This window comes from Panthera pardus, unplaced genomic scaffold (genome assembly GCF_024362965.1).
Source record: "Panthera pardus isolate Hobbes unplaced genomic scaffold, ASM2436296v1 HiC_scaffold_2, whole genome shotgun sequence".
NCBI lineage: Eukaryota > Metazoa > Chordata > Mammalia > Carnivora > Felidae > Panthera > Panthera pardus.
Genome location: NW_026526765.1, coordinates 39,157,128 through 39,173,276, shown reverse-complemented (window position 1 = coordinate 39,173,276; position 16,149 = coordinate 39,157,128). Strand labels below are relative to the sequence as shown.

The following is a 16,149-nucleotide window of genomic DNA, read 5'->3' as shown; positions in this document are numbered from 1 at the left end:
GAATGTCTCAATTCCTTAAGCTAGAGGGAAGACTGGAGGTAAAAGGAGGAAACGAACAGGGGCGATATTTGCATATTTTAGAGACTGATGTAAACTCCTCAGATTGCTCCCTGTGGGTCCCTGCTGACACTTTGGGAATACAGAGCCCACAAGAGTATACATATGTACAGAGTAAGACAGTTTAAGACAGATTTTAAAAACATCTAAAACAATTCCCTCAACTTACAAATACAGAAACTGAAATCTGGATGGGATCAGTGACTAAGATCACACAATTACAAAATGATCATTTTGTAATTTAACAATGCAGGTATTGTTTTCCTTTAGGATGAGGTGTTGAATAAAAAGCTTCATGGGGAATTTTAAACTAACACTTAGGGGAAATAAAACTAATTATAAAATTTTAACAAACTATATCTAGGAATCAAATGTACTCTTTTCCAACATAATATATACTCATTTTGGGGGCTTGGTGCTGACTGGTGATATTTTGGCTTCTCTGAATGTGGAGCAACTTTGTATTTATCAGTGCTCTTTATTTTATTTTATTTTATTTTATTTTATTTTATTTTATTTTATTTTATTTATTAAACAACTTTTTATGTTTATTCATTTTTTTTTTTTTTGAGAGAGAGAGAGAGAGAGCGAGCGAGCTGGGGAGGGGCAGAGAGAGAGAGGGAGACACAGAGTCCTAAGTAGGCTCCAGGCTCTGAGCCATTAGTGCAGAGCCCGATGCGAGGCTTGAACTTGTGAACCGCGACATCATGACCTGAGCTGAAGTGGGATGCTTAACCAACAGAGCCACCCAGATGCCCTTGTCAGTGCTCTTTATAACATAAGTAAACATTATATGTATATATTGTATACATTATATGCAAATATTCTTTAAAGGTGAATACTTACCAGAGTTCATTGGAATTATTTGAAATACGTATTAATTTGAAATAATAATTTTTTAAAAATGTTTATTTATTTATTTTTGAGAGACAGAGAGAGAGAGAGAGACAGACAGACAGAGAGAGTGTGAGCAGAAGAGGAGCAGAGAGAGAGAGGGAGAGAGAGAATCCCAAGCAGGTTCCATATTCAGTGTGGAGCCTGATGTGGGGCTCGATCCCACAATCCACCATGAGATTATGACCTGAGTTGAAACCAAGAGTTGGACTCTTAATTGACTGAGCCACCCAGGCGCCCCTGAAATAAGAAATTTTTAAGCAACATCTGAATGTTAGGTAGCTCTTAAATAAAATGTTATGACTCACACTATCCACATGGGATATTTAAACTCTCCCATGAGAAGAGGAGAAATCATGCTTATATATCCACATCTATAATTAGTACTCTGGCCTTATTTTATAATAATACAGTAGGAAAAAAGTCAAACCATTTTATTTTTACCAATGACTAAAGTGTGAATTTGTATGAGGGAATAATATCTCATTTTTGCTTCAGATTTCCCAATGACTAAATGAAGAAAACCTTTAAAAATTTACATTTATTTCTGTACAGTGTACCGTTACTTTCTGTAAAGCATTTTTCAAGTTTGCTCTTCAAATGTCAATTGCATTTTATAATGTTGGTTTTTAAGGAGGTAAATTACAAATGCATCATTTGTTATCAAGGTGAAAGTAAAAACATCAATTTATTGTGATAGTTACTTACAAGCAGTAAAGTCAAACGTGGCATGTTAATTGTAAATATCATGGCTTTTTCCCAGTTTCTTACAAAGAAGACTGAAATCACACTTGAAGCTAATTAAGTATAATTTGAAGCAAAAAGTGTCTGTTACTCAGTGACTAGCTAGTCACTGTTTTAGGGACTATAAGCAATTATAAAACGTTGTGTCACAAAATCCAGAGTGAAATGTATAAGGCTTTCAAAACTTAGAATTGTACTTACCTCTCTTTTTTGATTGCCAGTACTTAAAATCAGTAATGTATTTTCACTCTGAAGGTCTGCCCTTACAGTGAGATTTAAGCTGGAAAAACGTGCCTGAAAAGCAAACAGGATTTATTTTCAATATATTATGCTAATCACAGTGAGAGCTAGTCATGCTTGAGTTAGTGCGATTTTTAAAATTGAGATTTTCCTGAGAGACTAAAAACACTGGTTTTGTTAACATCCAGATGGGAATGGTGGTTTCAAATGATCACCCTCCCCTCCTCTCTGCACTCGAACTGTCACTTAGATCCTTGTTAGAGAATGAAAAATTTTCAAAATCATTTTCTTCAGATTTATCCTTAGCGAAACCAAATCTCAAACCACGCCCCACTTTCATGTAGCTAGCTAGGTATGAAACAGCTATGCTCTGGTAATGAAGTTTATACAGAAGCTTTTTAGGATTAAACGTGAAATTGCCAATACCCAATAGTTTGTGATTTACAAAATAGCAACTTAATATGGTCAAACCTAAAAATGGAAATTTTATATAATTCACCACTTGTAATAGAGACACAAATCACACAAAATACAATGGATTAAGTTTTAAAGTAGTTTGTTGCCAGACAGATTTGACTACTAGGAGCTAAAAAATGTCCTAAATATAAATATATTTATATTTTTATATGTCATATTATATAAATATAATATATACATAAATTACATAAATGTATCAATAAATATAAAATTAATATAAAAATAAATATATATATGTAAGTATATATGTATATATACATAGTACATATAAATGTGTATGCATGTGTGTGTGTGTATATATATATATATATATATATATATATATATATGTAAAGTCTGATCTAATACAATGAATCCATAATACATGTTAGATCTATTTGTTGTTAATGGTGTCAAGGATTGTCCCTCTATAATTCCTTGTCCCTTAACTGAATTCTAAAGTAGGAAGATAAATTCAAACTTTAATACTGCATAGGTATTTATTTCTAGATGTGCAAAAAAAAAAAAAATAATAAGAGAGACTGATAAAAGAGTATATATCTGAAAGGGTACCTTTGAGATAACTTAGTTGCTAACAGACAAGGAAAAATGAGACCCAAATCGTTGGTTTAATAGAGCTGGAGCTTGGACTACATTTTAAAAAATATTTCTAGTTCTTTCTACAGAAGCACTCTGCTTTGCACATACTAAGTAACGAACAAATATTTGTTAAAATAATTCAATAATGGCAGAGAACAATGCAATCACTTACTTTTATAAAAGTTGGTTTCCATAAGATAAGTGAAACATTCACTTGGCTCATGTCAGAAGGAATCAAATTACACGTGATTGTAGCAAATTTACATGTGCTGCAGTCCTGTTTAAATGTCCAGAGGTATATATTAGTATCTTTGCCATTTAATAAAAAGATAACACATTAAATATTCTAAAAGATAGTAATTTTTAGATTGATATTGAATTTATTCACTTAAAAAGCATGAGATAAAAGTAGCACTTGTCTTGGTTATCTGAATTTATTACCAGAATTGTGCCTCGTTTGAGATCTTCAGATTTTGATATAATCATTTGCTTCCCAGAGTTGATACCAAGCGGGTCCTGAAGGCTACTGGGTCTGCAGTTTGCATTCTAAGAAATGAAAGTATTTCTTTTATCAGACAATGCCAGATGTCAGAGGGAAAAATGACTTAGTACAATAATGTGAAGAATCTGTGAATGACAGCCATTGTCAGAGATGAAAGATGCATCTTCGTAAATGTGCAATATGGAAGAAGCTATTCTGTAGCAGCCATATACACCCACTCCCAGATAATAATTACGCTAGCATGCTACTTTTGAATTTTGATAGATATCACTGAGGTTGTTTTGGAAACAGAAGGATGTTAGTAGAAAGCACTATTGCATAATTCATACACTCATTAAATTATTTTTTTCATGGGTGGCTCAGTTGGTTGGGTGTCTGACTTCCTTGCCTAGCTCAGGTCATGATCTTGTGGTCTGTGGGTTCGAGCCCTGTGTCGGGCTCCGTGCTGACAGCTCAGAGCCTGGAGCCTGCTTCAGATTCTGTGTTTCCCTGTCTTTCTGCTCTCTCTCTCTCTCTCTCTCTGTCTCAAAAATAAATACACATTAGAAAAAATTTTTAAAAAGTTATTGTTTTCATCAAACATTAGTTTGTAAATTCCCATAATACAAAGGGAGAAAAGAACTTAAAAACTCTACTGAAAAAAAAAGGGGTTAGCATTTGTTATTCAATATGATGGCTCATATGATGGTTTGTGAAACAAACAAAAAAGAGAGGAACTTTTGTCTGTATTTATGTATCCATCCAATAATATTTTGTGAGTCTCTAAACACCAAGAACAAGACACTTGATCTATGTGGGAGGAAGATGTAAGTAACCTATAAAGGTTAAAATGGCAGGTTTACAAGACAGCTAGTGCTTGGATTGGTTTTCTAGACTTGCTCTAATAAAGCTCTTGCTCATCAAGACTCTCTACATCCTTGATAAAAGGTAGTAAGGATAAAGGTTCATAAGTAATAGGAAAGGTACAATGTTAATTTTTCCACATGCTCACAAATCTTCTTTTTTTGGGATTAGAGAGAAATGGTAGAGCTTTAATTTTTCCTTGCTTATAAGAAAGCATTTAAATATTATAATCCAACTATCACTATTGCTATTTTTTGATTTCTGAGAACCATTTAACTTAAATCTCTGAAAAGAAGACAGATTGTCAAATGTTGAAAATATGCATGCATTACTTGAATATTTATTACAATTTTCTATGTCTTAGAGACTGAACCATAACAATTTACCGCATTGACTCATTCAAAGCTATAGGTACAAAGTGGGTGTGATATTGCTACTGTTTGGGATAAGTGAGTAAATAGTACTGTGCTGTTTTATGTGCAGCTGTGTGTGTTCTTAGGAGCAATCAAGAAGTCTTCTTACAAAGCTGTTTGATCACCTCAAACAAATTAAAGCTATAACAATATAACACACTTTTTAAGGCACAAGTCAACAAGTAGTTATCTAAAATCTACTCTGGTGGATATGATTTCAAAAACATATGCCCAAGTCCTAGCACCTGGAACCTGTGAATGTGACCTTGTTTGGAAACAGGGTCCTTGCAGATGTAATTAAAGGTCTCCAGATGAGGTCATTCTGGATTTAGGATGGGCTCTAAGTCCACTGATGAGTGTGTAATGAGAGACAGAAGAGGTGAAAGCACAGGAACACGAGGAAGACAGGCATGTGAGGACAGAGGCAGGGATTGCACTTATGCCACCACCAGCTAATGCATGCTCAGTGGTGACAGCAGCCACCAGAAGCTGGGAGAGAGGCACGGAACAGATTCTCCCTCTGAGCCTCCAGGGGGAACGAACATTGTTGACACCTTGATTTTAGACACTGGCCTCCAGAACTGTGCGAAAATAAATTTCTGTTGTTTCTAGCCACCCAATTGGGGTAATTTGTTACCACAGCAGTTGTAGGAAACTAGCATACCTACTAAGTAGTCAGTGGAAGTCATTATTATTATTTAAAATTTTCTAAATGCTTCTCCATGTTACTTTGTTAAATTCTTTATCAGAAATGGCATGCAAAACAAAAGGCTTTAAATACATACTGAAAAGGATAACAATAATGATGTAATTCCAAGGCACACATGACTTACATTAGAAGATGACCATCCACTTGGGTATAGCACAGGATAACCGTCTGATGTCAAGTTGGGAAATGAAATTGACAGCTTAAGTTCTGGCATCGGGAAATGTCCACTTTTTCTAATCTACAGGAAAAAAAAAATAGAAAGGTAATCCTCTCTTCCTCTTCCAATAGCACCCTTTCTGTATTATGCAGAATGCCTGTTCTTAATTGATGAATTAAATTGTGAAATATTTTGAACCCGAAAGTGAATTCAGACAGTTGATGGCACTGGACAGAGAACTGAAATAACTAAGAAAAAATAGGGATGTTCAATAGTGGCCATATGTATCAGCTACAAATATATATTGTTCCTTCATGCTCCCGCTCCCACTCCCAAAATAGGACTGGGATTAAGGAAATTCAGAATTAATTTTTTTGTCAATTTACCATGCTTATCATCTTTTTGGACATACTAGTTAGTCTTTTGGAGGTGGGAAGGAAGGAGAACATTTATTTACTCGATCGACTCAGAACAAGAGAGCATATTTTGTTTGCTTCAATGTGCTTGCCATAATTTCCTAAGACCACAAATCGTCCCTCAGCCCAGCTACATGGGATCTGTCACCACTGCACAGGCAAACCAGATATGCACCTGCTTCCTTGCATAACTGTATCCCCAGCTATGGCTACTGGGTCAATAACAATCGATAATCTGGTTGGATGAGAGTCACATTGCCTCTCCTCTCAATGCCCATCTATTCTTATCCATTAAGCTGAAATTCAAACTTACTATCACAGCATGCCACCAAAGGTGAGTGTAGCCCATAGAGAGGGATGCTCAAAGTTGGGCAGGATGAGGTTCAGCAGGAACCTGAATTTACTGTTCAAAAGTCCTCACAGGTAGAAGAGGTGCAATCGAATTGGAGCAACCAGGTGCTATAGCCCTCTCTTCTTCCACTCAAGCATAATTTCCAGGATCTATGCCTTCTTCACAGGCTTCCAGGGCCAAATCCTTAGGGGAGTAGGAAGCTTCTTAATCTACAGATGCCAGGAAATCCAACTGATCTACCTAACTGAAACTTCTGGACTGAGAGCTACACAGATCTGAAACAATTCCCTGTGGTTGCCAAATCTAAATGCATCCCTTAATCTTGGAATTCTAGAAATTCCTGACCAGCAGTGCCTGGCTTCTTAACCATGCTCTTTGACACTTGCCTTCTTATTGTAATATGCCCTGAACTTCCCTGCCATGGCCTCCCAGTCTAATTCCATCTGTTTTCTTCCAAAATGTAAAAAAAAAATCATGTAATTTGAAATTAACATTCATTTTCTCTGATTAAAAACAAAGTTCTTTACAGAAATATTGGAAAATATTGAAAATAAACAGAAGTTTCCTACAGTTGTACTACATTGGTGACATTTTAGTGTGCAATTTACCTATCATTTACATTTATGCATATATTATAAAATTTGTATCATATAAAATATAAAATTTGGCATCTCACTTGTAAAATGTATTGTCATGGTATTTTCCTATAAACTTAAAGAATATTTAAGAATATGACTTTCATTAGCTGCTTAATAATAATCACAGTATCAATATTTATTTATGTTAAACATTTATTTATATTCCGGGCACTGCTTGCATTGTTGCCTTTAACCCTTTAACAGCCCTATGAGGTAGATTCTCTTATTACCCCTATTTTACCTATGAGGAAACAAGGTTAGAATGAGAATAAAGAACTTCCATGATCACAGAGCTTATAGATAGCAGAATCAAGATTTCTTTAACCTAAAGTATGCCCTCTGTGGGGCATCTGGGTGGCTCAGTTGATGGAGCATACAACTCCTGATTTCACTCAGGTCATGATTCCAGGGTCCTGGGATGGCACCATGTGTTAGGTGTGGGGCCTTCTTAACATTCTTTCTCTCTCTCTCTCTCTCTCTCTCTCTCTCTCTCTCTCTGTCTGCCTCTCTCCCCTGCTTATATGCTCTCTCTCTCTCTAAAATAAAAAAATTAAATTAAATTGGCCCTCTGAACTATTATTAATAGCTGTCTCTCCATTGAATAACTATATGATAATTTATTTAAGCAATTTCATGTGGTTAAGCTTTTAGATTGTGCCCAGGTTTCAATTTTTAAACTGCTATAAATGACACTGATAAGAGTATCTCCCAGGGGTGCTTGGCTGGTTCAGTCAGAAGAGCATGTGACTCTTGATCTGGGGTTGTGAGCTTGAGCCCCATGTTGGGTGTAGACACTACTTAAAAATAAATAAATAAACTAAAAAAAAAGAATATCTCTGAGAATAAATCTTTCTATCACCAATAATTTCCTATAGTAAATTTGTAGCAGTAAATTCACTGGCTCTCACCTAAGAAAATGTTCACATTATTTTTTATTCCATTACTCCAATTTTAGATTTTATTCCAGAAAAAATAATCAGACATACAAAAGATTATGCTCAAGGATATTCTTAACAATGTTATTTCTATCAACATTATTTACAATAGTTTGAGAGTACATGTTTCAAGTTTGGTCCCTAATAAGTAACAACATATGAAGATCTATAATATTAAAAATTCCTCTCTTTTTTCTCTCCTTCCTTGTGTTTTGCTGAATTCTTTAATCTGGGAATAGCAAATGGAGTTAGAAGAACTTGGCAGCCTAAATTTCAAAGATTTATCTCAGTAATGAAGTGACTGGCATTCATGCTAATTTCTAGAGCATGGCTTGTCATAGGAATTTCAGCAAAGAGCACAGATAAAAACAATGGAACGCATCTTGAGAGTATACAATTATTTCACTTTGTAAGAGAACTTCCTTTCTCACTGGAAAGAGATTGAGACCATTTTCACCTATAATAACATTGCATTATTCATACTTCTGAATATATATTTAAATTCATCATTTGAATTGGACCCTCTTTTACTTGAATAACATACTTGAGTCTGTGTCTGTAAGTAGGCATTACCTAAAATGCAAGTCTGGCTCAATTCCGTAATTGTTTGCTATAGTGGTTAGGAAAGTTCATTATGATGAATTCAAAGAGAAAAATAAATGTAACAGAACACATCACTTAAGGATGTGGTACGAGGAACATATGAAAGGTAGCAATGAGCTGAAGGAGATACATATTTATTTGTTGAGTAAAGGAAAATATTACCAAGACATCTGAAGTAATCAATTTTCTGAAATAGTCATAATTATTTTTTAAAGTGTTTTTTTCATTCACACTTGCAATGCAAATAAAGTCTACAGGTTTATAGGTAGTATCTCTTTGGTTTTAGAAGTTTATTTTTTCTAGGAAGTCATCTAACTGTGTCTTAGGAGGAAATTAGAAATTTAGATTTTTAAAATTGCTTCAAAGTATAATTATCAATAATTATTTAAATAAAATTACTTCAAAATAGTGAAATTACAAAAAGATATTCTGGAATATAGGGATTAACTGTTGAATCAGCAGGTTTCTATGTGTCTGTTAATACTTTAATTTATAAATTTACAAATTATTCCTTTACTATACTAATTTAGAGGTAATTTCTTACCAAGTAGAAGACATTAATTTCATTTCCAATGTCCTCAGTAGAATTAATAACTTCAGGGACTGTCTCATTGGCCGCAATTGAAATATGGTATTCACTCGCAGAGCTGAGAATTAATTGAAAGAAGAAAAACAAAACACAACAAAGCTTAACTTTTATTTGACCTCATTCTTTTTCTTTATACTAGGTAATCCCACAAAAAGTACTTGTAGAAATTTCAAATTGGAGGCAAAATCTTCTACTCTGAAACCTAAAATTAAATCTTTGAGGAGGATGAGAAAGACTATATAATTTCACTCAATAATCACTAATGTTTATTTGGTCTTAAAATGCTAAAATATATACAGTTTTTAAACTGAAAGTTTCATTGTTACCAAGTATAAAGTTTCCACTAATTCACTAATATCATTTACATTTAGTGAATAATGAGACTAAAAGTTGGTATTTTTCATAGTGCTGAAATTTAAATAGATTTAAAAAATTGTTAACCTTTTCACATTAAGGTCCTATATTACTGCCAAACTTAAAAATTCAATCTTTTCCATAAAATTCTCCATGTTCTTTGGATGAACTTGGTGGAATTTAGTATAATAAAATAAAACAAATAGGTATTTGCCAAAATTCTATTTTAATAAAATGAAAAATTCTTGGAAAATCATTGTACCAGGAGAAGTGGTAACAGCAAGATAGAAAACAGCAAATAGAATTTGGAGGCTAAGTAATATACACAAAATTTATGTGTATATCCTATAATCCTCACATTTTTGTTGTTATCAGAAAAAGCAAAGTGCCATAGAAAATAAATTAATAAAATGATCAGAATTTCACACTAAACTGTGAAAGTATAAGAATCATATACTTACACTTTCTGTATACATTGCACATATTTATTTAACAGGAGCTTGGAGTCTTGCTTAAGCAAGAGAAATTATAGTGGGAAATTTTGCCAATACGATTTGTGTTTGGATAGATCAGAAGTTTTTAGGGGAAAGGACAGTTTAGAATAATGCAAGAAATAAACAGCTCTTGTCAATGAGAAATGATTTAATCTTGTGTGTCCAGAATGAGCAGGCTGACTAGATCCCTCACAATGAGAAACGATGGTCAAGAAACATGCTGGTGCCCTCTAAGAACAGTGCCATTTGTGGCATACTTCTAGATCTGCAGCTTGCGTTTATGACAGAAGACTGGACTACTAATGTAATCCAGGATCATTAGCACCTCACATTTAAAATTATTTAGTAGGCTTGGCCTCTGACTTTTAAGTGCAGGAGAATTACCCGGAGGGCTTGTTTGACACAGATTTCTGGGCCCCAGAGTTTCTGATTCAGTGGATTGGGGTGGGGCTAAGAATCTGCCTTTCTAACAAGTTTCCAGGTGCTTCTGATGCCCTTGGCCAGAGACCACACTTTGAGAACCATTGGGTTTGTAGACTGACATCAACATAAAAATGCAGTTTCCTCCTACCTGTAAAACTGAAGTCCAACTTCATATTTTACTGGGATAGAAATATTAACTTCATTATCAAAAAGGGCTTCAGGAGGCTCTTCACTGTCACTAGGAAACACACAGCACATTTGGACAAATCATTAAACCATTGACTATTTAGAGACATCTGAGCATTTGAAAGGGAAGTTTATTTTGGCAACTAAGTAAAAGGACAAACAGGTAGAATTCTTAAAAAAATTTTTTTAATGTTTATTCATTTTTTAGAGACAGGAAGAGACAGAGTGCAAGTGGGGGAGGGTCAGGAGAGAGGGAGACACAGAATCTGAAGCAGGCTCCAGGCTCTGATCTGTCAGCACAGAGCCCGACGCGGGGCTTGAACTCACGGATCGTGAGATCATGACCCGAGCTGAAGTCGGACGCTTAACCGACTGAGCCACCCAGGTGCCCCAAGGATAGAATTCTTGTTTCTGTTGTTGTTGTCATTTTTAAACCAGGGTGGGGAGGGGGGTGGGTATTATTAAATTTCCTAAGCTGATTCTGAGCTGCAGCTTGGGTTGAAAACTACACCAATTTAGTCCAAGGTTTCTCAAACTTCTTTAGAAGGATTATGATAAATATCCTTGGGTCAATTGTTAAATACACAGATTATTGGGTTTCTCTTCTTGAAATACAGATTTAGTAGATCTGAGTTGGGGCCTAGGAATTTGTGTTTTTAACACAAATCATACAAGTGATTCTTATTTATTCTTTATAGACAAGGACCTCACCAAAAGACTCAACTAGGGTCACATGGTGGAGAGTCAATATAAAATCTTTGATCTTCTTGTTTTAATAGTCTTTCTGTGCTTATTGCTTGATGCTTATGTTATTTGTTAAGAATATATTTATTCCCTTGATTTAAGTTGTCATTTCAATTATGTATTATGTAAACACATATGTATGTTTATACATACATATGCGTATCTCATACTCCCCTGTATTAAAAAAAAAACAAACACATGTGAGGTATGTAACAGTTACCAACACTGGCTCTGGGGCCAGAGTGCATGGGATTGTTCTTGAACATTAACACACTTTAATCTCTCTTTGCCAAGGTTTCTTAAAATTATTTAATCTCTCTTTGCCAAGGTTTCTTAATCTATAAAACAGGGATTTATCAATAAATAAATGATTATAATAAATGCCAAGTGCTTAACATTGTGCCTAGATGTAAAAAATATCTAATGAGAGTTAGATTTCATTATTTTTATCACATACCCCCTCCACCGAGTGACCAAGCACCTAGCATCTGGTCCCACAGAATGGACAACGAGGACATTTTAATGGCTCTGCTATTCCCAAGTGTATTAAGTGGCTTTGTGCGAGCTAAAGGGCAGTGAAGGCAGCACCTTGATTTGGGTAATAGATATTTATGTGACTGGGCTTTTGCTATGGATGGTCTCCTCTTCTCCCACCTGTTCCCTGCTGCAGCTAAATTAATCTTCCTAAGAAACAGCTCTGTATATATGACTTCACCCCTCAAAAACTTTTCTGGCTTCTTAGGACTTGCTCAGTTAAGAAAAAATGCCTCATCCTGACATTTCAATACATTTCAACACACATTACCACAACATGGTAAAATGCACACCTTCTGTTTATCTTCTGTTACTCCTTTATGTATTCTCTATATGTGAGCTACAATGGATTATCTAGTATTCCACCAGTAGATTTAGTGGTTCATCTTTGCGTTTTTGCTCAAGCTCTATATTTTGTCTAAAATGCTCTACCTAATTCTATTTACCAACCTCTCTGTGAATTGCTACCCACCCTTTAAGGTCTTTCTCAATTACAATCGTCTTGATAAAGTTTTCTTGGGGTCTCATTGCCCAGTAGATATAATTTCAACCTCTGTTTAAAGTTTCTGATACATGGTTTACATTTTTCAAATGAATTTTCCTTGTTCTACCCTATATTATAATAATTTATATACTAGTCTCAGTGCCCTGCTATAATTTTCACCCTATGAGGAGGTTCATGTCCATATTAATTTTTATATTCCCTATTGTGGACTAATTTAATACCTTGTCCATAGATGTCAAATAAATATTTGTTGAGTTAAACTGAGCATACAGAATTCATTTACACATTATTTTCTCACTTATTCATTCACTCTATATTAATTCAGTATGAGGGATCATGCTAGTTACTGGGGAGTAAAGCAACAAAAGATAGAACTTTGTTTCAAGTTTATGGTCCAGTGGATGATTACACTTAGAAGAAAGTTAAGACACTATTTCAATTTCCTCATGAGCCTTTCATTTTTAGTCTGGGTATTCTATGATATCTTTCAGAAGCTCTGACTTCTTTGTATAAAATATATTAAACTACAAAAAGGTATCATAAAACTTTAAGTCTAGGTGTGCCTGGGTGATTCAGTCGGTTAAACGTCTGATTCTTGATTTCAGTTCAGGTCATGATCTGATGGTTTGTAGGATCAAGCCCTGTGTCGGGCTCCAAGCTGACAGCATGGAGCCTGCTTGGGATTCTCTCTCTCCCTCTTTCTCTGCCCCTTCCCCATTCATGTGCTCTCTCTCTAAACAAATAAAATAAACTTAAAAAAAAAAAAAAAGAGCCTTTAAGGACATCTAACGATTCAGTTGACTCTATGGGCTGCCAGTAAAAATTAAATTAGCAATCCCGTAAACTTCTAAATAAATTTAAATGAAATTTGGCAGATATAAGTGATGTATGATTACAATATGTTTTGCAGCTCCTAGACCAATGGCTTAATCTAGTTAGGTGTATTAGTTCCATTAAATAAAAATTTCTTTATTTTTAATTATTCATAAGGATGTTTTTGTTAACTAAAGGGGTTCATTGCCTTCTACTTTTACTGATCCTCATAAAAGTTGTAAGTTCCAGTGAATCTATAAAGCAAAATATTCTAAATACATGGAAGAAATTATATACTTATAACACATACAGTCATGCATACATATCAACCAACCTTGTTGCACTTAAATGAATGGTCACATTTTCCATGAGATAAGATGTGTTAAACTGAAATAATATTTTGAAAGTAACCTATGAAATAAAAATATTTTTAGTTTAGTAGCAGATAAAGAAGTAGAATGTTTACATTGATTAAAAATGTTTAATTACATTAATGATATTACTTAGGCTCAAATTATAAAGTTATTTACAAAATCATACCTTATAAAATAAAACCTCATCACATCTCAAAAATTGAACGAGATATACATGTACTTTTAAACTTTGATTTTAAAGCTCTTTTAATCAATTTAGGCTCATTCATAGAAGGGGATGACTAGAATTCAGGTGTCATGAGATTTGTATGATTGTACCATATATGTGTGGAGTTTTCTTCTGTATTTTCTTCTCTCACATATATTTTGAGCTACATTAAAAAACATTTTTTTAAAGAATCTTCAGCTCTATTGTTTTCTTCTTGCTTTGAAGTAGCAATCATAATTCCAATAGAAGCTTTATTGGGTGGGCTTGAACTACAATACTTTACAAAGGGTCAAACTGCCAGAGTCTCTCAGTGAGCTCCTTTTTGTTCTGCTTTTCCTTAGCTCCCTGACTGGTGTGCACATATAAGTCTTGGAATTTTTGATGAGTCTTCAGAACTAGGAAAGATGCTAGCAGAAAAGTAAGGCTAAAGAAGGTGCCCATTCCATTTTGACCTGATACTGAAATGCTTAAACTATAAATATAGATTTTGAAATCAAAGTATATTCTAAGTGCAAAGCTCATGCAAAAATTACTTGAAAATTATCTTCCCATTTCTCTATTGATGGCATGAGAAACTTTGATTTGAGCTTTTAGCAAGGAATTTCTAAAGAAAGAAAAAAAAATGCTTGAGAAATAATTAAGATTGCAATCAATATCTCTAAATGGCTGAAATGTAACATTTTTATTTCTATGTCATTATTCTTTAAGAAATGGAAATAATTCTATGGTTAATTAAAGTGGTCAGGGGAAAGTGTAGACATGAGCCGACATTCACTATTTCCATGTAAAAATGGAAATTATGGGTGTACTTTTTCAAATATGATATAGGCTTTATGGATTGATAGGGAAGAAATGCAATTTCACAGTAAATTTTATTTGGGATAGTGAAGAAATAGATTCCAAAAGTAAACTGGCACATCTAGTTAGTTTCATAGTTAAACTGATTTATTGAATTCAATGATAATTACAGTCATTTGTAGTTTCTTCAATCACCAGTAGCCATGCCACATGTGTCAAGGGAAAAGGCCTTTCATAATTCTCATTTGCAAAAGAAAAGCTAAGTGACTTCGTTATATATGTGCCATTTCCAGATGTCCAACTCTGTTTATCAACTTCTTAGGATGTGCGATGAAGATGACAAAGATCTGTTTTGAAGTCTTATATTACAAAATATTATAATGTAAAGAAGCTGAAATAAGTATTTGGGATAGTATTTCTCTCTCCCTTTCTTAAGACTAAGTCATGTAAGTAAAGTATCTTCTTATCTCAATCACTTTGACTAAATATTTCCCTCATTAACTCCATATGAATAGAGGAGGAAATATTCATACTGAAAAGCAACTTTCAATGAAAATATATGCAAATATGTTGTTTATCATTAAATGAAATAATTATTCTCTGTTTTTCATGGAAATGAATATGGTCTTTAAAAAGACATGAAAGCACTCTCCTCACTTGTGTTCAACTACTTCTGTAGGTTCTAGCCAGGGCATTTAGGTAAGAAAAAAAAGAGTGCTTCTATTTGCAGATGACATGATCTTGTTTATAGAATATCCTATGGAATCCTCTAAAGAACTATTAGAACTAATAAATAATTTCAGCAAGATTTCAGGATAAAAGATTAGTATTTAAAAATCATTCCTATTTCTATACATTAGCAATAAATAATCTGAAGACAAATTTAAGAAAAGAATTTCATCCAAAACAGCATTAAAAAGAATAAAATGCTTAGAAATATATTTAACAAAGGAAGTGCAAAAGTTGTATTCTGAAAAATAGAAAGCATTTTTGAAAATAATTAAATATCTAAATAAATAGAAAGACATCCCATGGTAATGGATCAAAGACTTAATATTTTTAAGATGGCAATACTTCCCAAATTGATACACAGATTCAATGTAATTCCTATCAAACTCCTAGCTGGCTTTTTTTTTTGTAGAAAATGACAAGCTGACCCTCAATTCCAAATGAAAATGACAAGCTGACCCTCAATTCCAAATGTCAGACCCCCAGAAAATACAGGGGACTGGAAGAGCAAAACAATTTTGAAAAAGAGAACGTAGCTAAAAGACTTACATTTTCAGGTTTCAAAACTTACCAAGAAGTTATAGTAATAAAAACAGTGTGCACTAACAAGGGTGCCTAGGTGGGGTGCCTCAGTCAGTTAAGCGTCTGACTCTTGATTTTGGCTCAGGTGGTGATCTCATGGTCAGTTGTGAGAACCAGCCTCCCATCAGGCTCTGTGCTGAGCTTAAAGCCTGCTTGGCATTCTCTGTCTCCCTCTGTCTCTGCCCCTCCCCACTCACACACACATGCACATGCTCTCTCTCTCTTTCTCTCTCTCAAAATAAATAAATAAACATTCA

General features: G+C 34.1%; 1 protein-coding gene across 1 annotated transcript in view; it reads right to left on the bottom strand.

Moving 5' to 3' along the window:
- ITGA1 (integrin subunit alpha 1) overlaps positions 1-16,149 on the bottom strand; it is a 147,073-nt gene that overhangs the window by 13,389 nt on the left and 117,535 nt on the right. The window contains exons 21-27 of the mRNA XM_019464322.2: positions 13,536-13,612; positions 10,568-10,657; positions 9,104-9,206; positions 5,583-5,696; positions 3,433-3,537; positions 3,164-3,268; positions 1,897-1,989 (exon numbers count right to left, since the gene is read on the bottom strand). Of these exons, the coding sequence (XP_019319867.1) occupies positions 1,897-1,989; positions 3,164-3,268; positions 3,433-3,537; positions 5,583-5,696; positions 9,104-9,206; positions 10,568-10,657; positions 13,536-13,612 (687 nt within the window). The remainder of the gene's footprint in view (positions 1-1,896; positions 1,990-3,163; positions 3,269-3,432; positions 3,538-5,582; positions 5,697-9,103; positions 9,207-10,567; positions 10,658-13,535; positions 13,613-16,149) is intronic.